At 39.2% G+C, this 23,731-nt stretch overlaps 1 protein-coding gene across 1 annotated transcript in view; it reads left to right on the top strand.

Moving 5' to 3' along the window:
* Nucleotides 1-138: 138 nt before the first annotated feature.
* The window catches only part of LOC146489965 (protein mesh-like), a 27,567-nt gene continuing 3,974 nt past the window's right edge, over nucleotides 139-23,731 (top strand). The window contains exons 1-26 of the mRNA XM_085112075.1: nucleotides 139-484; nucleotides 3,817-4,113; nucleotides 5,733-5,867; nucleotides 6,305-6,467; nucleotides 7,168-7,419; nucleotides 7,816-8,065; nucleotides 8,991-9,166; nucleotides 11,027-11,183; nucleotides 12,068-12,303; nucleotides 12,588-12,799; nucleotides 13,378-13,594; nucleotides 13,903-14,028; nucleotides 14,142-14,411; nucleotides 15,029-15,202; nucleotides 15,696-15,872; nucleotides 16,528-16,701; nucleotides 16,965-17,138; nucleotides 17,659-17,832; nucleotides 18,643-18,816; nucleotides 19,573-19,746; nucleotides 20,084-20,257; nucleotides 21,165-21,338; nucleotides 21,962-22,135; nucleotides 22,258-22,431; nucleotides 22,866-23,039; nucleotides 23,493-23,666. Of these exons, the coding sequence (XP_084968201.1) occupies nucleotides 284-484; nucleotides 3,817-4,113; nucleotides 5,733-5,867; nucleotides 6,305-6,467; nucleotides 7,168-7,419; nucleotides 7,816-8,065; nucleotides 8,991-9,166; nucleotides 11,027-11,183; nucleotides 12,068-12,303; nucleotides 12,588-12,799; nucleotides 13,378-13,594; nucleotides 13,903-14,028; nucleotides 14,142-14,411; nucleotides 15,029-15,202; nucleotides 15,696-15,872; nucleotides 16,528-16,701; nucleotides 16,965-17,138; nucleotides 17,659-17,832; nucleotides 18,643-18,816; nucleotides 19,573-19,746; nucleotides 20,084-20,257; nucleotides 21,165-21,338; nucleotides 21,962-22,135; nucleotides 22,258-22,431; nucleotides 22,866-23,039; nucleotides 23,493-23,666 (4,957 nt within the window). The 5' untranslated portion in view covers nucleotides 139-283. The remainder of the gene's footprint in view (nucleotides 485-3,816; nucleotides 4,114-5,732; nucleotides 5,868-6,304; nucleotides 6,468-7,167; nucleotides 7,420-7,815; nucleotides 8,066-8,990; nucleotides 9,167-11,026; nucleotides 11,184-12,067; nucleotides 12,304-12,587; nucleotides 12,800-13,377; nucleotides 13,595-13,902; nucleotides 14,029-14,141; nucleotides 14,412-15,028; nucleotides 15,203-15,695; nucleotides 15,873-16,527; nucleotides 16,702-16,964; nucleotides 17,139-17,658; nucleotides 17,833-18,642; nucleotides 18,817-19,572; nucleotides 19,747-20,083; nucleotides 20,258-21,164; nucleotides 21,339-21,961; nucleotides 22,136-22,257; nucleotides 22,432-22,865; nucleotides 23,040-23,492; nucleotides 23,667-23,731) is intronic.

The following is a 23,731-nucleotide window of genomic DNA, read 5'->3' as shown; positions in this document are numbered from 1 at the left end:
TGTGACAGTCACATTTTTATAGAAAAATCGCCTAAGCCGTAGCTGTTTGTCTTCCTGTTGACATTGTAATACTACCCTACCCATTTTGCTGAAACGGTCTGAGTCGCTGATGAGCTTAATTTGCATAGAGGCATTACGTTATGGCACTTTAAAAACCATGACCGTGACTTTCATGATATGCTACGAGCGTGTGGTCAGTTTGCAAAACGTGAATATCAAGTGATTGCTGGGAATCACTTCAGACAGCGCAATTATTTTTGACGGTCAGATCGCTGGGTTAAACATGGTGGTACAGCAGTTCAAGGCATTGCTTGTTTTCGTCCTTCATATCAGCTCATGTTGTTCAATTCCGTTGAGCGATTTTTATCCGTACGGAACGAGCGAAGGCGACAGTGTACTTCCGGCTAACGATGACGGTAGCTCTGGAGAAATTGAAATATCCATTCTCTTTCCTTATTTCGATCGCAACCACAATTCCCTCTTTGTAAGTAATCACTTCTTTTATTTGGTCCCTTTTTTCTTTAAGCTTATAATTTTAAACCTACGCCCTGATTATATTCTGTCAGGCTATAAAGTGTGATTAGTGATGCTGTTTACCTGTCTCAAGTCATACGTTAATTCTTTTAGTAGCGGCATTTCATACTGGAGTTTTCTCGAGAGTCAGAAAGGCAACAGTCTCGAAATTAAGTTTTTCTTTAATATTACGGCTTTTAAAAAAGGTGTCGTAACGTCATTTAACCTACAGGTCTAAAAAAATAATTTATATTACACACTTATAAAATTTATTGCAGTGCGGTGATTCGAGACAATTCCTAAACGATAGATTTGTTGTCAGTAAAACCAAAAGTAAAAGTCATTTATTTTCTATGCAAAAAGGTCACTCATCTGTGTATTCGTTGATGCAGTTTGGAAAATGTCAGTGGATGAAACGTTTTCTAAAAAATATAGGAAGGATGGCGTCGTGACAACGTGAATATCGTCTACTTTCGCGTTGTGATGACAATAATGTATGCAAAAACGTTGGACTTTTTTTTATGTCTCGACGCTTTAATGAATAAATGCATATTTAATGATGTTTTTTCCAAGAAGTGATCACGTATTCAATATTTGACTAAAAGAGTTGTGGGAAGTGATCACGTCTTCAATTGATTTGTTTTGCAAACTACAGAAACTAAGGTCAGTAAGGGCTGACGTTCGAAATGTCAGCTCCCGAATCTCAGTCTTTATGGTGGCCAATTTACCTATATTTATCAACTCTGTTTATAAACCAAACATTCGTTTATAGTTTTCATGCCTTGGTTGAAATAATAGGGGATTTTTCACTTCCCTTTCCAGGCGTTCGCGTGATCTCACTCATGTCACGACTTATTTTATATTGACTCTTGTTGTCTAGACAAAGAACAAAGTTATGAAGCGCTTGAATTTTGGGTGAATTTAAATTGAACATCGTGGACATCCCATCTCGCCTCTTCCCGTCTTCCAGGTTGCATTTACATTTTGCAGGTTTTGAAAGATGGTAGCCTGCGAGAGCAAACTCCTTTTCCGGCGAGCAGCGTTTTCTCCACCGGACTTGACTTCCTGTTCTTGTGGAGAAACAACTGCTAGCTCGCAGGATATTTTCCGGCCTATATAGGCCTGAAAAGACGTCTGCTCTAGTGGGCTAGAAAGAAGAAAACTGATACTTAAATATCAATATCATCACAGAAAAACAATTAAAAAGAACGGAAGATATTTTAAAACTTATACTACGCGTAATCCATACAATGATCTTAAGTTATTTCACAAATAAATCGATTTAAAATATAACTAATACTTATACGTACACGTTAAAATAAAGGATATATTAAAATTGCTTTTAATTAAAAGGGATTTGCTGAAGCAAAGACATGCAAAAATTACACAGAGATTTAAGGCTCGACGTTTCGGAGTCATCTTGACTCCATTATCAAGAGAAAAAATCAGTTTGTGTACGCGGATATTTAAAATTGCTAGTCCTTAAATACAATAATTAAAAAAAAAAAATCATTTATATAAACCTGCAACAATTTTCACAAGCCTAAACAATACTAGAATTTAAACTTTAAAACCTTAGTCATTATATGTCGTTATATGCAAGCCAAAAATAATGTGCCTACTTTAAACGTTCTGTGCATCTCGAGATACTGACTAACTATGTACTAATACGGGGATATTTTTGCGCGGTTTACAACTATGCAGAGAAGGCAGAAGTTAGCAAGTGTCCTTGGTATCCAAAAAGAATTTTTTTGGGGGAGGGGGGTAATTATGCATTTTTTCAGAGATAATAAAGCTTCAATTTGAAAAAAAACCCGCTTTTTCGAATTATCGTTGCTTAATTATCTAAAAAAAAAAAAGAAAAAAGAAAAAAATTTCGTAGTTATCCACAATTTTCTTTTTGGATCCAAATAGCCCTTGCTAAGATATACTTTTCCCGCATAGTCATAAGCCGAGCAAAAATACTTCTGTATTGGTAGGCACCTTCCTTAAGCGGATAGCGCTCGAATGTATCTAGGTATTCTATGTCACGCAGTTCTTGAAGTAGTGAGTTACTTAACGGAGTTGCAGCAATGGCAAACGCACTATCACCATGTGTCCTCTTAAGTTTTATCAGCTTTTAATCGGATGGTTGGAAAAGCAAGCAGCAGACTGTCTGTTGATCAATACTTTGCCTGTGGCTCAAATGTTCCCGATAACTCTATCGTAAAAATATCGGTCAGTAAACCTCAAATGACAGAACTGATAGCTGATCATATTGTCAACGAACTTTCGATGTATGGAAACGTCTTTAACTAGTTTTCAACCTAGAGTTAGATACAAACATCTCAAAAAACGGTCTAAATATGTTTTCGGAAATTCTTATTAAAATGTCCAAATTTCCTGAGTTTTTTAAAATACCTGGTAAAAATCCCTAGATTTGTTTCAAGACATCTTAGGTTGCGTTTGATTGACCGTATTCCGGAATAAGAAAGAAAGAATACGCGGTATAGCTTTTAGAATTAACTTTTTAAGTAAATCTGGAAAGATATTTCTGCAAAATTTCGCTGACGCATGATAATTTAAGAGTAATTTTCTACCCCAGTAACTGCAAAAACCTCTTGTCATTATTGCATATATTCCATTCCGGAACGCACCCTTAATTTTTCACGCGAATTTAACGACGCACATGTCGTCAAAACTGAACGTGGCGTGATACGGCTGCATTACGTTCATACTGTTGATCAAATATTGACAGTACTGGTGGCAGTGCGAACAATATTTCCAATACTGATGGGAACATTGCTGGCTTCCAAAACTGAACAACAAGGCTGATAAGGCATTTATGATTTTCTACCATGCATTTACTCACTGAATACTCAAATATACTTTTTAGCATGCAAAAAAGATCTGTAGTTTAATTTTAATGATAGCTCTATAGATTAATCAAGTGAACGATTATAAAAAGGTAGCCATGATGGTCTTAAACATTTTTCTTCTTGTGACACTCGTGTATATCCGCCTCTGTTATAATAACACTTATCAGCACTGAGACACACGTACCATCCCCGTGGTATGGCCAATACCACGTGCGCATGCGTACGGTATTGGCCATACCACGGATACCACGGGGATGGTACGTGTGTCTCAGTGCTGATAAGTGTTGTCTGTTATAATAGACTGCTGGACAGCGTAAGCATTGTGGGATACTTTATTCCTTAGTAAAATCGTTGGTTGAGTTTAGAAGATCCGCTAGATACCACAAATTTTATCGAACCCCCTCTTCAAAAATGTACGGGCACTTATGACAATTTTTTTCCCTAGGTGAACACCAATGGGGTCGTGTCATTCTTAGTGCAAGTGAGTCAATTCACCCCGGAGCCCTTCCCCCTGGGGGATGAGCGCCGCCTTATCTCGCCCTTCTGGGGCGATGTGGATACTAGGAATGGAGGAGTTGTATCGTACAGGGAGACCACTGATACCGTTATACTACAAAGAGCAACTGCAGACGTGCGAAGGGCTTTTGTTGTCCACCAAAAGTTCACGGCGTCTTGGGTTTTTATAGCTACATGGGACAGAGTGGCTTTTTACGGAGCCACTACGCTCCCGCAACGGAGCAAGGTATGGCTGTAGCAGTATGCAATTAATCTTCCAAAGTAACAGTGTTTTTCTCTAGCTTGTGCTTGCTGAGCGCCTGACCACAGAACCTTATTGGGTATCGTAGCGCTGAGCCATGTGAAAGCAGAATTAAGTTGACTGGGAATGTTATTGTCGTGTAATAAACCGAATACCACCATCCACAGTGCTACTGTGCTACACATTGTAATACAAACTGACTTGTACAAAGAAACAAGATGACAGGAAAAACCAGCGTTTGGACTGCCGTCCGGGATCAGTATCTTTTGCCGGGTCTGTCGAGGGTGGGTTTTCCTGGTTTCGTGGAGTCGAGGAGCTTTTCAAAAAAAAAAAAAAAGGATTTGGCTTTGGAACTGAGAAAGACTTACAAGGGGCACTTCAAAGGAATAATGTATCTATGTCTGCAAAGCATGAAGGGCGATTAGCTGAAATTCGAGAAGAGGCATATAAACACTTAGCGGTGGGACATTTGAATGGACCAATTTTTAAAAGTTGATGTTTCAAATTTGATTAGCAAATTTTGAATTGCTTACTACTACGCCTAAAAACTGATATTAGTGAAAAAATATCGCATGGGAGTGTTTTATGTGTGGGGACATCAATAAATAAAATGAGAAAGGAAAATGAAAGCCCAAGGGGGGGGGGGGGGAGGGGGGGCACTTGACCCATGTTTGAGTATAGGGGTGCCGCTGGGGGTTTGAAATCCTGACCCTGTTTAGGACGAAAATAACCTTAAATACCTACCCTGTGTAGGACAGCGCTCTCTATTTTAAGACCCTATTTAGGACAAAGGACAACTCCTATCTCTTGTGTTACACAAGTGTTTATTGGCAATAGTAATAACATTTAAAGGCCCACTGTCACTTACCGGACGTGATGTTTCACGCATTGAAACACGAATGCCAATCACAGCAGTTAAAATAATACATAACCTAGAAGTGATGGCGAAAAATCCCAAAATTTCACATTAACAGCGGTGAACCTTAAGTGGAAACTTAATTGACGTGAAGCATTGCTCACGAATAAAATAAATACAGACTATCGTCTCTGATTTCAGGTTGCCAAATACAAGACGACAGTCTTGCAACCATACCCTGTCTAGGACGAATCCAGGACAGACTCGCTTGAAATTATATACTCTGTTCAGGGCAGAGAGGCCAAAAACCATACCCTATCCAGCGGCACGTCCCCGTATAGCTCATATAGGGGAGTAACCCCCCCGGGAATGAAAGACATGTCTGACATTTAAAACCCGGTGGGAGGGGGATTCTCATATGAAAGGGGCGGGGATGCTCATCGGAAGTTTTGAATTAAACCCCCGAAGGAGACCAATCTGGGCATGGTGCAAAGGCTTTTGCAACCCCCTAAAAGAGACAATTTTAAAACACAGACAAATAAAAAATACAGTAACTTTTCGCGTCCAATCCTAAACGAGACCTTTACGGCTAAATATAATGGCGTTTTACCCAGAACACCCTAAGTGAGACCAAAATCTGAAATTTACACCCCTAAGCGAGACGACGAGCATCCCCGCCCCTTTCATATGAGACTCTCCCCCGCGGGATTTGAAAATAACAAGGAGATATTTCCGCTGTCTTTCTTAGGTAAACACTTTCCAAGCAGTGTTGGTCACAAATGGACGCAATTCTTTTGCTATCTTCAATTACAATACCATTGTGTGGACAACTGGAACAGCCAGTGGAGGGACTCAAGAAGGACTGGGTGGCACACCAGCACAGGTATGTAACAGGGACAGGAACTCCCAGTCATGTATTCTTCCCCTATTTTTAATTTTGTAACAATGCACCTATCACATATGTGGAGTTTCTTGATCGAGCGTCCGAAAAAAAAATTCAAAATACCGCTGCGCTGTCGTGTTTGGCCCATCCACAAGTTTTTACTCTTTTCCAACATTGGATTCAGTAAGTCTATTGTTGGTAAAATGTCAACATCAACGAAACAGACAAACAATAGACATTTTACCAACAATAGACCCACGGACTTTTGACTAACAAAAGAGGGATCGAAACGCACCAATCACTCACGGCTTACTGACAACGACCCATAGGAAAACCAAGTATCTCCAGATGCACAAAACCAGGCGCCATTTTCAGGAGAACGCATGCGCAGTAGCAAAAGTAGGCATCTTCCTTACATGTCAGTGTTTTCTGTATAGGGCGGCTTCAATGCCGGGGATGGGATCAGGTTCTTTGAAATTCCTGGGTCGAGAACCAGTGATATTCTCAATCTTCCTTCTACCACGAACGTGGCTCGTCCAGGGCAGTGGATGTTTCGGACAGACGAGGCGACAGTGGAAGCCGGCGGGTGTGACGCGAAAGGTAAATAATTTATCTTGCCATTGTCTATTACTTTGGTCTAAAGGGTTATGTCGTGGTGGGGACTCTAGACGTTATAGATCTTGGGGACAAAAAGCTAATTTATTACCATTGAAATGAAAGCCACCGAGTTGTGCTTTCACTTGGTAATATTCATTGTACATGGTGGTTCTAATTTTCAGTCTATCGACCCGATTCTATAGTGTTTCAGCATTACAATGACCGCTATTTAGCAGTAATTTCCTGTAAAACTATCACTATGATGTAGAAGGCAGCTTTAAGTCCATGGGGTTTAGAAATGTTTAGTAAGTGTAAGTGACCATTCAAATGAAGATCATGGACAGTTCTTTCCTGTGGTGCAATTTGTTGAAATATTCCTTACATTTTGGTGACGTTTGAAGGTCTAGATATGAAGAATTGACCCATTATTTCAGAGTTTCGGGGATAAAAAAAAAAAAAAAATTCAGTGGCTGCTCGCCAGCACTTGAGATGAAAATCGTACAAAATAGACTCCATTGAAGGAGCGAAAATGGTGAACTAAGTCATGGAACACTTTGATCGACCGTCACTTCTATCGGAAAAGTATCATGAACTAAGGCTCTCTTTCGTCAATTTTTGGATGAAATTTGTAAGCGTCACTTGTTCTTAAAGAAGAAATCGTCTTCATTTTGACCTTGCTTTCCATTTAATGGTTGCTTTTCAGCGTCTCTGACCATCTCACCTCGGACCGGGATAATGCTAGGGGGGACAAACGTGAAAATGAGCGGACCTTGCTTTAAAGAGAACGATAACATAGTTGTGCAGTTTGATAATAACATCAACATCAATGCCACATTTGGCAGTGAACTGCAGTCCACAGTCACTGTTCCTGTGCTCAACAAGACAGGAAGATTGCCGATCAAACTGTCTATCGATGGTGGAAATTCTTTCGATTATAATGGAGTTTACACATCAGGTAAGTGTTGACTCTCTTAAACCGAAAAGTGGTTTCATAGTTTCCCGGTTGACTCTCATTTCTCCGTAATTCTCCGTCGTTTTTTGCAGAGAAACTGAAAACCGTTTTCATGGATTTTAAACTCGTCTCAGCTTGCTGTTTGAAAATCATACAAGATGATGATGATAAACGCCGTCTCTTTACAAATGCAACTTTTTTGCTTAAGTTACCCTTTTACTGGTAAAGGGGTTTGAGAAACTGACCACTACACGTTTGAATGAGTAAGAATTGGAGACATTATCTAGCTACCAGAAAAATTTCTTTCTTTTGTTTTTCCCCGCTCTAACAAGCTCACGGTTATTATGTGCGAGATATAATCTGTGAATATTGACAGCCATACCATCCCTCTAATATTAGTTCCAATCAATCGATACGCACCCGGTGTTCAGCGAACAGAAGGGGATTTATGGCAAGAGGATTCATCGGTGGATATCAGTTGGGATTCGGGAAGCATTGGAGGCCTTGACGATGAAGTATCGATTGATTTGGCGCGTTATAAAATGGGCGATGATGATGTTCCTGTATTGGACAGCTTTCACACTGCAGTGGAGTCTCAGTCGAATACTGGTCACAGCCAGTTTGTCATTACGAAAGGACAAGGAGACGGGTGAGATGGGTATCTCGATGTTGCAATTTTAAAAGCGTTCAATGGCCATATTTATCATGTATCAGGTGATTCTGTATTCATCAAGAACGGTGGGGGCGGGGAACCAGTCTGGACCCAGTTGTTCAAAGCTCGATAAATACTCCTGGGTTAACGTGAAGTTTGATTCGAGTTTAAGTACTAATCAAAAAAGATTCTTCCAAAATATTTTTAGTTTTGACTCAGACTTCCCCTTACCATTAGCTTAAAATTAGCTTTTAAAAATATTTTCAACAAGCGAAATGAAAAACTCGGATAACTTTTAATCGGGGGTTAGTGTTAAACGGCGTTTGAAAAACAGGGCCCTGATTGCAAATGCAAAGGCTATTTTAGGCGAAAACACATCACTCCCCAACCCGTTTTGAGACCTTGGTGTTTGTATAAGTGAAGTGGTAAATCACACTACTTTATCATCTTGGACGTTAATACATCCTTCCAGTTTTCGTTTGAGGATGAAATACGATAAATAAGCTTAGGACCTCTTGCAGTTCCCTTAACACGGCCATGTTTTCATGATACACAATCACTAATAATCCTAACCCTAACCCTAGACCTAAACGTAAACTTATCCTGGCCTTAGCCCTAATCCTAACCCTGATCCTAACTAATCTGATATTCGTTGATTGCGTATCTAAAATCCATAGCATTTGAGACCAGAAGACAATGCCACACCAAATATTAGACAAAAATATGCCTATAACCGGTTGACCTCGATTGATGTCACGTTTCTCTTGAATTGTAAAACGCACTTGTTTGAACATATTTATGAAATTTGTGGTTGAAGAAGACGTCACCATTAGTCAAGTGCGTTGTGTACAGATTCCCATGAACATGAAACCTTAGCAAACCTCTTACTATGAGACGTTTTCTTTTAATCTTTTTGTTTCAGGAATATAGAGGATCGTTTTATTAATCTTGTTCGAGTATCAAGGAAAGGCAGTGGTAGCAACGTGTCTCAGGCTCAGTGGGTGTGGAGTGACTTGTTTGCCTGGAATAATGCTCCGTGGGCCAATGACAGGTGTAAGAAATGGCATCTGCGAGAACCCAATCCGGAGGAATTCAAAGGTATTTATATGCAATCTAGCTATCACTTCACGATTGGCAACTCTCAGTTGTAATTTCCTTTCGTGTGAAAACATTTCTATAAATCTTAAAACCAACCACTCGTACACGACCTTACACTAAATACGCTTATCGAACTTTGTCTGGTCAACCAACCAGCCAACTGACCGAGCGACCGATCGACCGATCAATCAATCAATCAATCAATCAATCAATCAATCAATCAATCAATCAATCAATCAATCAATCAATCAATCAATCAATCAATCAATCAATCAATCAATCAATCAATCAATCAATCAATCAATCAATCAATCAATCAATCAATCAATCAATCAGTCAGTCAGTCAGTCAGTCAGTCAATCAATCAATCAATCAATCAATCAATCAATCAATCAATCAATCAATCAATCAATCAATCAATCAATCAATCAATCAATCAATCAATCAATCAATCAATCAATCAATCAATCAATTTCAATTGTCTATATCCACCATTCTTTTCCTTTTGTGGTCTAATTGGAATTTGAAAATATTTTTTGTGGAGGGGGTAAACCAGAGAACCCGTAGTAAAACCCTCGGAACAGGGGCGAGAACTAACAACAAACTGAACCCTCATATGGTGTCAATTTCGCGAATTGAAACCTCGCCACACTGGTAAGAGGCGAGTGTGCCACTGCGCAATCCCTGCTTCTTTTTTTTGACGGCTTACGCGAAAGTTTGCTCCCAGTATACCGAACTATTTGTCGGTCGTTACTGGAGATCTCGGGGGAGCTTAACAACAACAACAACAACAATTTATTATGAGAAAAGACAAATTACAATATTACATACCCACAATTAGCAAGGGCTATTCGAGGTGGGTAGCATTTACAGTTGTTTGCACGCTCAAAAGGAACAGAAAATTAACAGCACAAAAATAGAAATGATTCATTAAACAAAGAGAAAGAAAATTAAATAAGAAAATAAATGAATAAATAAAACACTTAAATGACTAATTATTATTTAGAAAGTTCAATGCAAGCTAACTAAGTAGTGACATAAGATTTATACGAGTTACAGCGTTTATATCAACATACACCTCCTCAGTCTTCAGAACCTTTAAAACCAATTCATGCAGTTTACGCTTGAAAAGTGTTTTACGTAACTTTCGTAGCTTGCACTGTCGTAAGTATCCAGACCAGTTGCAGTAGGTGTATCCAGTAAAACAGTCTGAGGAGGGCATATTTTTAGGGCGAGGCTATTAAAGTTTATGATTGAAAAGTTGTCTCTCACTCGTAAAGTCGAAATTTGGATTAGCCATTTGGAACCTTACATTATGCGGTACTTCGATGGTTTGGTGGTTTCAATTTAATGGTGCACCTTAATAATTTTCATACTTGCATAAACGAAAACTGCAAAACAATGGTGAATTCTTTTTAAAGAATATACTATTCCGATCGCTGAAAAAATATATAAAAAAATTGTATATGGCATGAAATGAAAATGAATTTTCAAGCCATTGGAAAGCCACACGAAGAATTTCATTGAACTAATCATGGCCTGCTCTCTTTGGAATATTTACTTCATATTTTATTGTGACGAATGTATAGGTTTTTAGTTGATAATCCCATCCAAATCACCTGTTTAATGAGTATGCAACAAAACCAAAGAATGCACAAAGGTGGGAGGGGTAAGTGAACGTCGGCCACCCCGTTCTAGTTGTGCGTACTTGAGGTCGGGAGGCTGACCTAAATCATTATTGGTGTAAGGCTTTGTCCCCGCTCATACTCTGAAGGAATCAGAGACGGTTTCTAAGCTGATGTGCATTTAAAATATGCACGTGAAAATTTGAAACCAGTGACTCTATGTTTCTTCTTTTAGGTGATCCCACTATGCAACCATGCCCTAGGAGTATTACGCAGGCCATGGCTGATCGCGGGCGCTTCATGTCCGATGAAGAGTGCAATCCGTCCAATCGAGATGGCTGTTCTCGCTTCCATGCCGGCGCTGTTCAATGCTTTAAAATGGTCATTCCCAGGTAATTAGCTGACAAGAGAGCCAAGCCCTTAAAATACGTTGAATACCAAGCTGGCTGGCTAGGGACCTGGAAACGAATCATAATCAATGGAAAGTTACAATTCAACAAATTAGGGTTTAAATGCCACTAAAAAAAACCGTGAATGATCAATCTTGCTCAACGTTGGATAAAACAGGATCGCAATCAGTCAAAATCGATAAAAATAGAAATGAATTCAAAAGGACTACTGCAAGGACTGATCAAACAACGCGAAAAGGTTTGAGTATACGATATTTCGACTGGCCAATACCAGTCTTCATCAGGTTTATTAGGACAACTCTCGAATTCACAGAATATATATGTTGTAAAATAATAATAGTTGATCTGAAGAAAACTTAGTTAAACTTCAAACGTGTTACAAAAAAGACGAACTTAATATCAATATTAAGCTGTAACCCTGAAATTAATTAAAAATAAAAAACTATCTAAAATAGGATCAATATACAATGAAATACTCAAGCTAAGGTTAATAACAAAAATAACAAAGAAACAAACAAACAAAAAAAAAAGCAAAAACAAATACTAGTCCGATTCAAAACTCAGTGGAAGAAAGAACTAAGTAAAGTAATCGATTGGTAGTTCCATGGATTTAGCTCCACTCTCTTTTCTTCTTCCTTCGAATTCGTCCTTTTTTTTTTTTTTCCATTTTTTCGCTTTTTTATTTGTTCGTTCGTTCGCTCTTTGTTTCTTCGTATCTTGTTTCTGTTGTTTTCTCTCAGTAGCCCATTTTTCCTTTTTTCTTTGGTTCCTCGTTTCTTTTTTCTTTTCTTTTTTTTTTTTTTTTTTTTCATTCTTGCCCTCCTTTGTTCATTTAACATAGCTGTTTTTATTTGCTGTCTCATTAGTGCCAAGGGGGCTGGTCAGCAGTGTTGCTATAACGAAGTTGGTAACTTGATGATGGGTAAACCTGACGCAGGATCTCTCGACCGAGTTCATCCCAATGCCGGTCTTCCCGTGATATCCCATTTCTTTCACGACTTAGTACCGTACCAGGATTGTTGTCGGTTGACAAACAACTGCGACAAGTATTTCGAGAAACGGCCTTCAGATGACGGATCACAATATCAAGCCCCGAGACCCGGTATGTTTCTAACGGATGGAATGAAATGACACAGTTAACTAACTAGAACTAGTATTTGATCGGTGTCAAGTAAGGCGATAGTTAACGTCGGGAAACCTGTTTATAGGACAGCAACACGAGTGTGTGTGTGTGGGATGGGAGGGGGTATAAATAAGTGCGGTAATATACATATATCAACAGGTTTTTTTGGTAAAAGACGGACTGCATGAGTTTTTATAGAGCAATAATAACAATAATGGGAATAATAGGGAAATGGACTAAACAACTCCTCTTTTCACCCTTAGCGACTGGTTTTGGTGACCCACACATGGTGACGTTGGACGGTACTCCGTTCACTTTCAATGGTCACGGGGAATACTTCATTCTAAAGGTTAGCCGGGTAAACTTCAGTCTGCAGGGACGGATGGAGCCTCTGAGTGCAGACGATGGAACATTGACACGCGCCACTGTTTATACAGCGTTTGCTGCCAGTGAGATTGGATCCGATACCGTGCAGGTTAGGAATTCTTTGAAACACAATTAAAGATTTGTCACTTTCGGAAATCTCCTGTAAGAGAAGACCTCAGTCGACGTCGCTTAAGAGATACTTATGAAGGCACTTCAATTGGGGGGTCAGAAAATTGGAGGGTCGGTGGTTCGAGACTAAGTTGGTCTCTGCATCACTGTGTTGTTTCCAAGAAACTTTGGCTCCACATTGTCTCTCTTCACCCTTGTGTATCAATGGGTACTGGTGACAAGCTGGAGTGGTAGATTTTAAACACAGGATTAACAGTTATGTATTTTCTTGATGTTTAGATCATTTATGTATATGATTTTGTTTACACGACGTTCAGATATTCAGGTAGATCATTAACTGAAATTCTTTTCACTGGACCGTTGATTTGTTTTGTTCAAATAAAGTTATTACATGCACTTTGCAAACGGTTAACATTTATCATTTACGGCTTTAATTGCTTGAAAAGCGATCACGTTGACAATTTTTTTAAATTATTAATGCTCGAAATGTTCGAAAGATAATTTCCCCTTTGTATTCATGGCCATCTATGATATTCTTTATGCTCGCCAATCACATAGATTCAGTTAAACGGCCGAGGTCTGGTGGATGTTTTAGTGAATGGAGACATGGTCAATTTTGACGAGCTCTCATTTTTGGAATTCGATGGAGTATCCGTGATGCAGTACGGCAACACGTCCAAATACTCCGCCATCTTTAATTCCGGGATCTCTGTAACCGTGGAAGGCCAACAAGAGCTACTTGGTCTTGTCACTTTGGTGCCGACAATATTCAAAGGTACGGTAATGTTAAAGAGGCTTATCCATGCCAAGTACAGTTATTAATCTTTTGGCGAAAAGTTTCGTAAAAAAATGGTTTTTTTTTTTGCTAAAACGGTGGAGAAACCTGAAAGAAGTGATAATACAACATTAAGAAGGCTAGGGATCTTTCCATTGCCCTGTTCGTGTCGATCAAAGATGAATAAAGGGGTTAGTTTCTGAAGACACAGCGTCTGTATGAATGTGAAACGCGAACCTCCAATAAGATCGTGATGATTAATTAAAATAAAAAGGAAACTCAAGTTTGAACGCACCATATGATTTCAGGCAACACAAGTGGTCTTCTTGGATACTGGGACGACAGCCAAGAACTGGAATATCTTCGACCAGATGGAACGGTTCTGCAAACCAACTCAACTCTTGAGGAGATTCACAGGAATTTTGGACAGCTCTGTAAGAATTGTCAGCCTTTTGTCCAATTTGTTTCTTTCGATGTATTCTATAAAAACGGTTTTCAAAAGCTTTTAATGCAAGGAAATGTACCGCTTACATCTATTTGTTTCAAGGGGTGACCACTTCGGACGAATCTCTTTTCGTTTACCAACAAGGCAAAAGCCACGCCACGTATCACCATCCCAGCTACCAACCAATTTTTGCAGACAGCCAAAGTTTGGACTTTGCCGATAAAGCTCTGGAAAAGGAGGCGCACGACATCTGTGGAGATAGTGCACAGTGCATGTTTGATATTTACACAACTGGGAAAGTGAACATTGGAAAGGCGACCAAACAAACTGAGAAGCAGTTTGTTGCTGTGGTGAATGACACTGATAAACCAGGTAAGTAGAACAAGAATGATCAGGGCTTGTCTAACTATTTCAATCTCTGAACGTAATGAATACTGTTGAGCAGTGCTGTATGTAGTCCATTGCTGCTCCTTTCAATGAAGCATTCACGTTCAACTCTTCAAGACTCAACCGACAGTTAGTCTTTTCACGAATGTTAAACATCGAGTGTGTGGTTAAAAGCTCACGTCCGTACGCTCTAACTGGCAGGTCAGGCTCTGCTTCTCTTTTTCTCACCGACGGTCCGATTGTTGTCTCAGTAATTATGATTTGACGGTGGTAAAAATGCTATCGTTAGTTGGGTTTTTGACGTGCTGAGTTCCTTAATATTGAAGGACTCAGTAAGCACTCCCTCCGTTTAAATGCCTCCCCACAGTACATGTGAAATCAAATGTTAAGTTTCTTTAAGGCTATCACAATTGCCGGATACTGGACGTACTTTTAACCAGTGATGTTTGGATTTTACGCCTTCTTAAAGCTCCTAAGGTTGCGTTAAATGTCAGTGTGATTCGAGGTAAACATTTGTCACTAACGATGAAAAAACATACTTCGTTAAGAGCTTTGAAGTAAAAGGGTAAAAGCCATCGTTAATAGCGTTTACTGTTTCGCAGCATGTGTGCCTCTCAACTCTGAGCTAGCAGATGGTCTTGTGTACAGAAATGACACCGAAGGTGGCATCGACTACAAGTTTGCGTGCAACAGAGGGTTCGTCATGAATGGTTCAAACCATGTGATATGTAAAGATGGTGTGTACAACGGCTCAGCTCCAAACTGTCTGCCGAAAGGTACGGTAAATTCATTCTTTGTTTATAGTTAGTAACTAAGACAGTACTTGCTACAAATAGCACCTTAGAAGCCACCAATGTGAGCAATTACAAAGAACGCCCGCAGTGCATGTGTTATCTCATGTAAGTTAATCTAAGAGGGTCTTGTGTATTACACCTTGTACATTCTGACTTCTGGTGGTTGAATTCTGGATTCCATGTCTATAGTCTTCAGACACCCAAGAATGTCCGGGTTGTGGATTCGGGTTCGAAGAGTCTGGATTTTTGGATTCCAGAACTGTGGTTTGTTTCAATAGACAATTATTTGTTAAATTCTTGATTACCGTTGAACGGGAAACCTGAAAAAAAGCAAACACAATACACTCGTCTCTTTGTTTGGGCACTGTCATTCTGATTGTCTCGGGATTATCGCAGATATGTCACGTAAAAGCTCATAAACATTACCTGATTAAAAACGGCCATCTGGAACTAACGGGGTGAAATGTATTCCCAGAATGTCCACCGTTTACACATCGTAGCCTTACAAATGGCCGTGTGGAAGGAAGTGGCAGTGTCTACCGTTCGACGTATCACTTCATCTGCAATGAAGGTTATGTGCTTTTGGGTCATACTACGGTTACCTGTGTAGAAGACGGTTCCTGGAATGGAACTAAGCCTAGTTGCTTGAGAGGTAAAAACGTTTGCTTTCTTATTGTGGAAAGTAGTTCACTAACATGTATAAGAACTCTGTGTACAATCCGGCGATAATGCACTCACGTGAGTGTCACGTGAGTGATATGAATAACTCGCCACTCACAGATTCTGGCCATGGAAAAAAATAATTAACTCGTTCTTTTAAATAGGGCAATAAAAATGCAAAAAAAAAACAAACAAACAAACAAAACAAACAAACAAACAAAACAAAACAAACAAATAAACAACAACAACAACATAAATAAATAAATAAATAAATAAATAAATAAATAAATAAATAAATAAATAAATAAATAAATAAATAAATAAATTCAGTCAAATCGTTTTAGTGCTATACCAAAGGGCCAGAGCTTTGAAGAATATTCGGCATTGAAAAGGCCGACAGTGTAAGGATTTTTGTCCGGCTTTTGGAGAACCAAGTAACTTGTCCAAAACAGATGGATAGGTGTTCATTTTGGAGTTTGGTGCAAGAGGTCAGGCTGTATTTTATACGTTTGTTAGTTGTCCGAACTATTCTGGAATACATGTTCCGAAATCTTCGAAAATGATCACTGCTCTTCGGCAATTTCCATGCTCACATAAGTAATGTGAAAGGTACTTTGTGTCTCATCAACGTCTTTAAATTCCCTTAGAGTGTCCAGTACTTCCTGCATCCATATTGAACGGCTATGTCCACGGTTCTGGGAACGTGGAAGGCTCGAGGCACAAATTTAGTTGTCAAGATGGCTATTCCCTTATCGGTTCAGACATCTTGTACTGCACCCAGGAGGGACGCTGGAATGCTAGTATTCCCACATGTCTTAGAGGTACATTGCTTTTGTTTATGATGTTTTAATCTAGATTCGATTGGAAAAGAGCTCTCAATGGAGATACACAGAGGCAAAACCAAATACAGTTAAAAAATTTCTTTCCTAGATTAACATTTTAACCAACATTTTGTCATTTTATGTTATTGTAATGTGAAATATAGATTTTCTCTAGGATTCAAACATTTTTGCTGGAACTAAGCGCGAAAATTAAGATCATTTTGTGCTAACACACCAATAAGTTCCTTTGTGATTTTTTTTAGCGTGTCCTGTGCTTTCATCAGCATTATTGAACGGCTTTGTCAAGAGCAGTGGCTCGGTGGAGGGATCCCAGCTTCATTTTAGCTGCAAGGAAGGTTATTCACTTGTAGGAGCAAATTCCTTGTACTGCAGCAGCCAGGGAAAATGGAATGGCTCTTTCCCAACCTGCTTAATCGGTAGGTTATTTGTTGGTTGTTAGATAAGCTCGTCTGCACGGCTTCATTACATAACAATAAAGAGACCTACACTAAAATTTTAGAGACATTGCACCCCTCTCAAAATGAATGCTTGTTGTAACATGTGTAAAAACAGTGAAATGACATACCAACCTGTCTAGAGTTTGAAAAAGAAAGCTTCAAATATAGCTATCTCCGTAACCAATCCTTCAAGTAGTTACTAACGCATGAACTTAATATTCTCACGCCTTAGTAATGCACCCTTCTTTCTCTCTTTATCCCATTGCCGTTTTCATTTAGCTTCTCCTCTTATTATTTAATTAGTTAATTGATCAATTTGTTTGTTTCTTTGTCTAATATTTTACCCATTTTCGACTGATACGCCTAGCTCTGCTCAACACATTAACTTGATTTCAAATATCAAATCTAATGCAAGACGTGTTCCTTCATTATTCGTTTTTTGCCCAAACGGAAACGTTGCTTGAGATACAGTAATAAGTAATCTTTTTGTTGCCATTAGAATGTCCTGAACTACCTCGTTCCACAACTAACGGGTATGTTAATGGAACTGGCTGGATACAAGGGTCACTGTACAGATTCAGTTGCATTGTGGGGTATTCCCTCGTTGGACAGGAGACTTTATCTTGCACTCGGGATGGACAATGGAATGGCAGCATTCCTGCATGTCTTAAAGGTAATGTAATTAATGTAATAATGATTTACTGATTTACCTTCGCGACGGCTAAATGTCTAATGCGTCGATGTATTGAGGTAGAGGTTGAGTTTGAGTCAGCTATGCGAGTAGCTAGAATGCACAATTTTCGCTTTTTTTGCTACTGAAATCGGCAGATCTTTATGTACTTTGAAAAACGTGCCATTGTAATTGTTATTACCATTGCCATTATCGTTGCCATCGCTACTGCCATTGCTATTACCACAACCTCGTTCCCAGGGCCTTTTCCCTAGCTTGGGGGTGAGGCCCCAACCCCAAGCTAGGGAAAAGGCCCTGGGAACGAGGTTGCTATTACCATCGTCACTGCCATTGCCACTGTTATTGTAATTAACATTATTGTAATTATTGTCATTGTCATTGTCATTCCTATTCCTGTTGCCTTTTCCATTGCCGCTGTCATTGGCATTACAATGGTCATTGCTATTGTCATTCGGCCATTGTGTTTGCTTTTTCACTAAAATCTTAAAGTGGGATGCCACAGTTATTTAAGATTTGTGAAACAATGGCGTTTAATGAGACGCTCGGAAACTGGATGATGACAGTGAATGCCCATGTACTAAAGATCAGCATTGTATTGTAATTCGGGGAAAATATATTAGTACTTTCATGTTCTGATACCTCCAAACAAAGCCTTCTATGTTGATCTCAGTTCTAAGCCTTTTTCGTCATGCTCTTTTCGATTACCGCATCTAACCCCATATTCTTCCAATGTTAGTTTTTGTGACGTCATTACTTTAGGAATCTATACTATGCATTACTTTTGAATTCCAGATTGCCCTGCTTTACCTTCATCTATACCAAATGGATTTGGAAATGGAACTGGTTCAGTAGAAGGTTCCTACTACCATTTTCGTTGTAACGAGGGATATTCGCTTGTCGGAAGAAACACATTGTACTGTAGTGACGAGGGTAAATGGAATGGTTCTGTACCTACGTGCCTTAGAGGTAATTTACTGCACGAGAAATTCTAAGAATTTTATATCAATGGTTTCTTTAGGCTTCCTCATCACATCCGGCTTTCAATTTCTTGTACATTTTGCATGTTCGCTTCATGAGAGTTCAATGATGACGATGGTGCTCTAAACCACAATACTGGTCGAATGCTTGGGACGCTGGCTTAACTGAGACTGTTACAGACATGATATTATTTGTGTCAAACAGCTCCCCCGAACTGAAAATGTTGAAGAACAAGGTTCAAATCGTACCTGCAGGTGTTAATGTGGAATGGGGTTCGGAGATTTATTTAATAATAGAATCACAACAATGATGTTGATGTTCAACTTGAAATGCTAGTTATGAAATTTCCAAGAATGTATCTTTTTAGGACGGGTATAGGCTTTTTAAACTTTACTCTTCACCACTGTCCACGTTAATTAAAATAGTCTGATTAAATTGTTGAAATCCTCTAGCTGACTAGATTAACAGGAAAAAAAAGGGACGTTTGCCGCTGATCTTGAAGTTGATTTGGCACTTATAGGGCGAGATGTATCCTTGGTATACTTCTCAAATTAAAGACAATCCGCTATTTATTCTACTGAGTATATGAAAGGTCTGCTCGTTGACAGATGTCATCGCAATTAATGTACGGTTTTGTGTGGGAGAGTTTTTACATACACCAGATTGGTAACAGAAGACTATTTCCTGGAACAGCTTTCATAGAGAAGTAATCAAATGATAAAATTCCTGTTTTTATCTCCCCAGAGTGTCCACAACTACCTCTGGCAATAGGGCATGGGGACATTAATGGATCGGGCCATGTCCATGGCTCTCTCTACCGATTCAGCTGCCAAAATGGCTATTCATTGGTGGGACAGGCCGTTCTGTACTGTACTGAGATGGGGATGTGGAATGCTAGTGTCCCTATATGCCTCAAAGGTAACACGATAATCAACTCAATGTTCATGTAATGCACTTTCCCATAACAAAAGATGACGGGATTCCTTACATTTTTAAAACAACTCCACGTTTTTTTTCAGGAATGATCACTTTATTTTTTTGGTGAAACGTTTTTCTTTGCGATGGGAGGGAGGGCGACTTCATCATGTATAGACTGCTTCTTTAAGGGACTATCCAAAGGAAACCTTGTTTTCTGGTGACATTGTATGTCCTTGGGCGCCCCATGGATTTAACCCTGTAGCCTTATTCATTTTCTGTCATAACTTCAAAACGGTGGCATCTCAGTGGCCGAATGGACCATTTTTTTATCTTGTAGAATGCCCCAAACTTCCCTCATCCATAGCACATGGTTTTGTCAGCGGGAGTGGCTCGTTGCAGGGGTCTCTTTACAAATTGAGCTGTGAGAGAGGATATTCACTTATTGGAGTGGATACGTTAGTTTGCACAGATACTGGAGTATGGAGTGATTCGTTCCCTACGTGTCTTATAGGTAATTACTTTAATATTAGTTTGCTTTTTCTTTGTTTTACTCACGCTACTTTCTTAATCAACGAGGAGTTAGAACAAAATCAGTTGTGTCTGTGGCCCACACGCTCGTGTATCCTGTTAGACCTGTTACCTGAGTTTATTTCGAGTTTTGAGTGGTTCAATGAGGTTAACTGTTAACTGTTGGTTGGATTGTGTAAAATGATTCGGCAGTGTTTCTACTAAAGTCAGTTGAACGCTGCTTTTCAAAGCAAATGCATCACGAAAAGGCAGCCTTGGGAACCAGGCTTGGCGTCCGCAATGAAATAGTGCGGTTTTAAGTATCAGTGAAAAAGTGTCTTTCAATCGGCAAAGTAGATATCACCATCACTGTTACTAGCATTCAATAAATCAAAAACGTTGTTTAGGAGGGTGAAAAGTATTACTTTAACAATGAAAATAACCTTGTTTGTATTTAAATACCACTTCAAATGTTAAATTGGTACACGCCCTTTCTTGATCGCCATTAATTGTCAAAGAAAGTGTGCATGCATATGCATGCATGATTGAACACTATGGGCCAGTCATTTAAACAGTCTTACTTAGGCTGTGGCTAAAGACAACCAGTAGGCCTCCAAATCTGTTTATAAGTGTTTCATGTTAAGTAGATAAATAGTTTTCTAGTCTGGGATGCAAGCCTTCTTGTTACCGTCAGCAGCAGGCAATGTTTAGGTATGATTGGTGGCAAAATTGAATACGGCTTAGAATGTGGTTTTTTTAAACACCGTCTAAACTGTCTTTTAATAACTGACCCTATATTTTTAGATCACCTACTGAGGCATAAAAGTTTACAATACTTTCAACTTTCAGGGATCGCCAACAAGTCCTCATTTCCTCTCGAACGTAACATTTTAAAACTTGTCTTTCCCCAGAATGTCCTCCTCTGCCACCGTCAATACAGCATGGCTACATCAATGGTTCAGGTTCCGTGCACGGCTCTCTTTACAGTTTTGGCTGCAAACGTGGTTACTCCCTTGTGGGTGAAAACAACTTGCAATGCACTGCAGCTGGGAGGTGGAGTGCCAGCATTCCTATTTGCCTTAAAGGTACGCGCAGAATGCACTTTTCATTAAATTTTAGTTCAGAATTGCATGCTATATCACGTACTGTAACTTTTTTGTGTGGCAAAATAAATAAATAAATAAATAAATAAATAAATAAATAAATAAATAAATAAATAAATAAATAAATAAATAAATATTAAATAGTCGGTAATAAATAAAGCTTTTTAATTGTCATTCCGAATGATACACAGACAAGGTATCTGTTTCTGTTTGGTCTATTTTGACATTGAATGTGCTGTATTCACTCAGCGTAATAGAGCTAAAAATGTTGCAGTCGTTTAACCAGTAAGAACGAGGGAAAAAAAGACCAACTACACATACTGCGTACCACCCATTTAAAAATTTACAAAAATTTACAAGGCAACATGTCAGTGTTCTACTGTCTCCTGAAGATACTTATTTGAAAGTTGAAAAAAGTTATAGGAAGAAAACTTGAAAATATGTTTTTAACAGAGCGTGGCATTTTATTGCCTTTTCTCAGTGAATGGTTGATTACATTCTGCGTTGTGCTCTACTATAACACTATACAGATTATTTTGGCTAAAAAGGTACGTTTATAAGAAGTACACAAGAAACATTCTATTATTTTTATTCGCTTCCCACAGAATGTCCACAGCTTCCTCTATCCATAGCCAACGGCTTCACAAATGGTACAGGCTTCATTCATGGGTCTCTCCATACATTCAAATGTCGAGATGGGTACTCTCTATCTGGTCAAGACATTCTGTATTGTACAGAGAAGGGAACGTGGAATGCTAGCATTCCCATTTGTCTTAGAGGTAACTAATCTGCTACCACATGCCCTAGGGTTACTATACATTCAAATGCTTAAATTTTATTGTCACATGAAGATGGGTAGAAGCAATTATAGGAAACAATCAAAGACGTGTCTTTTTTCCAGAATGCCCTCCTGTACCTTCGTCCATACCTCATGGTTACATCAATGGTTCAGGATCCGTGGAAGGTTCTCTTTCCAGATTTGGTTGCAAGCCTGGTTACTCTCTTGTTGGTGAAAACAACTTGCAATGCACCAAAGAGGGAAGGTGGAATGCCAGCTTTCCTATTTGCCTAAAAGGTGCTAAAATGTTATGTTTTGTGAATAGTTAGAGACCTTATGCAAAGGGAAAAATGGCTGATTTCGACTCTATTATGAACTTTAAAGTTGTGACACAAGGCAAAAGGGTGTTTGTAACTTTGAAGCCTCGTAACACCAAGGTGATCATATCTGAACGTCGTAGATTACGATTTCTTCCCACTCAGCTTCTCGCAATCCATCAAAAAGTCTTCAGCTGCAAATTAATTTCCTTTAATGGTAATTCCTCTATTGAGGTCCCTTCCAATAAGCCTCCCTCCAAAGCTTGTATAAGATAGGAGAGGGGGTAGGCGGGCTTATCAGTGGACTGCGTTGATGTAAAACAAACCACGGTATCATCTAGTATTTTTAAATGCCGTAACAGAAGACACAGCTTATTCTAACATTGAGAACACCTTCGATCTGTTTCCTTTCAGAATGCACGAAGCTCCCTCCGTCCATAGCCAACGGTTTCATAATTGGCGCAGGATCCTTACATGGCTCGCTTTACAAATTCAAATGCCGAGATGGTTTTTCCCTGATCGGTCCAAGAATTCTGTATTGCTCAGAGAAGGGAACCTGGAATGGTAGCATTCCCGTTTGTCTTAGAGGTAACCTAGCCATCTCACCTAGTAGAACTTTTTTTCACAAGCCAACTGTTATTTTGTAATTTCTTTTGTTAACTTGAACCTTTCCTTGTTCAATGAATGTGTATTCTAGTGAATAAAATTAAAAACCATTCTTGTTTCATATTACCCAAATGAGGCACTATCTGTGTGATGTATAAGTTATCTTTTCTCCATGAGACACAATCTAAGTGAAAGTTTTAACAGAAAGCCGTCTACCACGTTTTTGCGACTTTTGAACATGGTAATTTGGGTTTCTGCGGATTGCTCTTTTCTACCCTCATTTATACCAGGTGCAGCGACATTGGTTAAATATCGTCTTTTAAAGAGTATCACTGTACAACAACTTTCTGTGCAAAGCGTCAATGCGAAATTTTGACAGAAAGCTATTGGTCAGGTCTTTGCGTTTTTTGAACACAGTACTTTGGGTATCTGCAGATTGTCCTGTTCTGCCCTCATTTATACCAAATGGCTTCGTCAGTGGTAGTGGCTCAGTAGAAGGATCCCAGCTCCATTTCAGCTGCAAGAAAGGATATTCACTTGCAGGAACAAATACATTGTACTGCAGCAACCAGGGAAAATGGAATGGTTCTGTACCTGCCTGCCAGAAAGGTAAGACTCTTGCTTTTACCAGGCAAGTGGAATTCGCGTCATTCACGTAAGAGTTATGCTGCTGC

This window comes from Pavona decussata, unplaced genomic scaffold (genome assembly GCF_977016875.1).
Source record: "Pavona decussata unplaced genomic scaffold, jaPavDecu1.1 SCAFFOLD_2, whole genome shotgun sequence".
Taxonomy (NCBI): domain Eukaryota; kingdom Metazoa; phylum Cnidaria; class Anthozoa; order Scleractinia; family Agariciidae; genus Pavona; species Pavona decussata.
The sequence above is the reverse complement of the archived record's forward strand: the minus strand, read 5'-3'. Positions and strand labels throughout refer to the sequence as shown.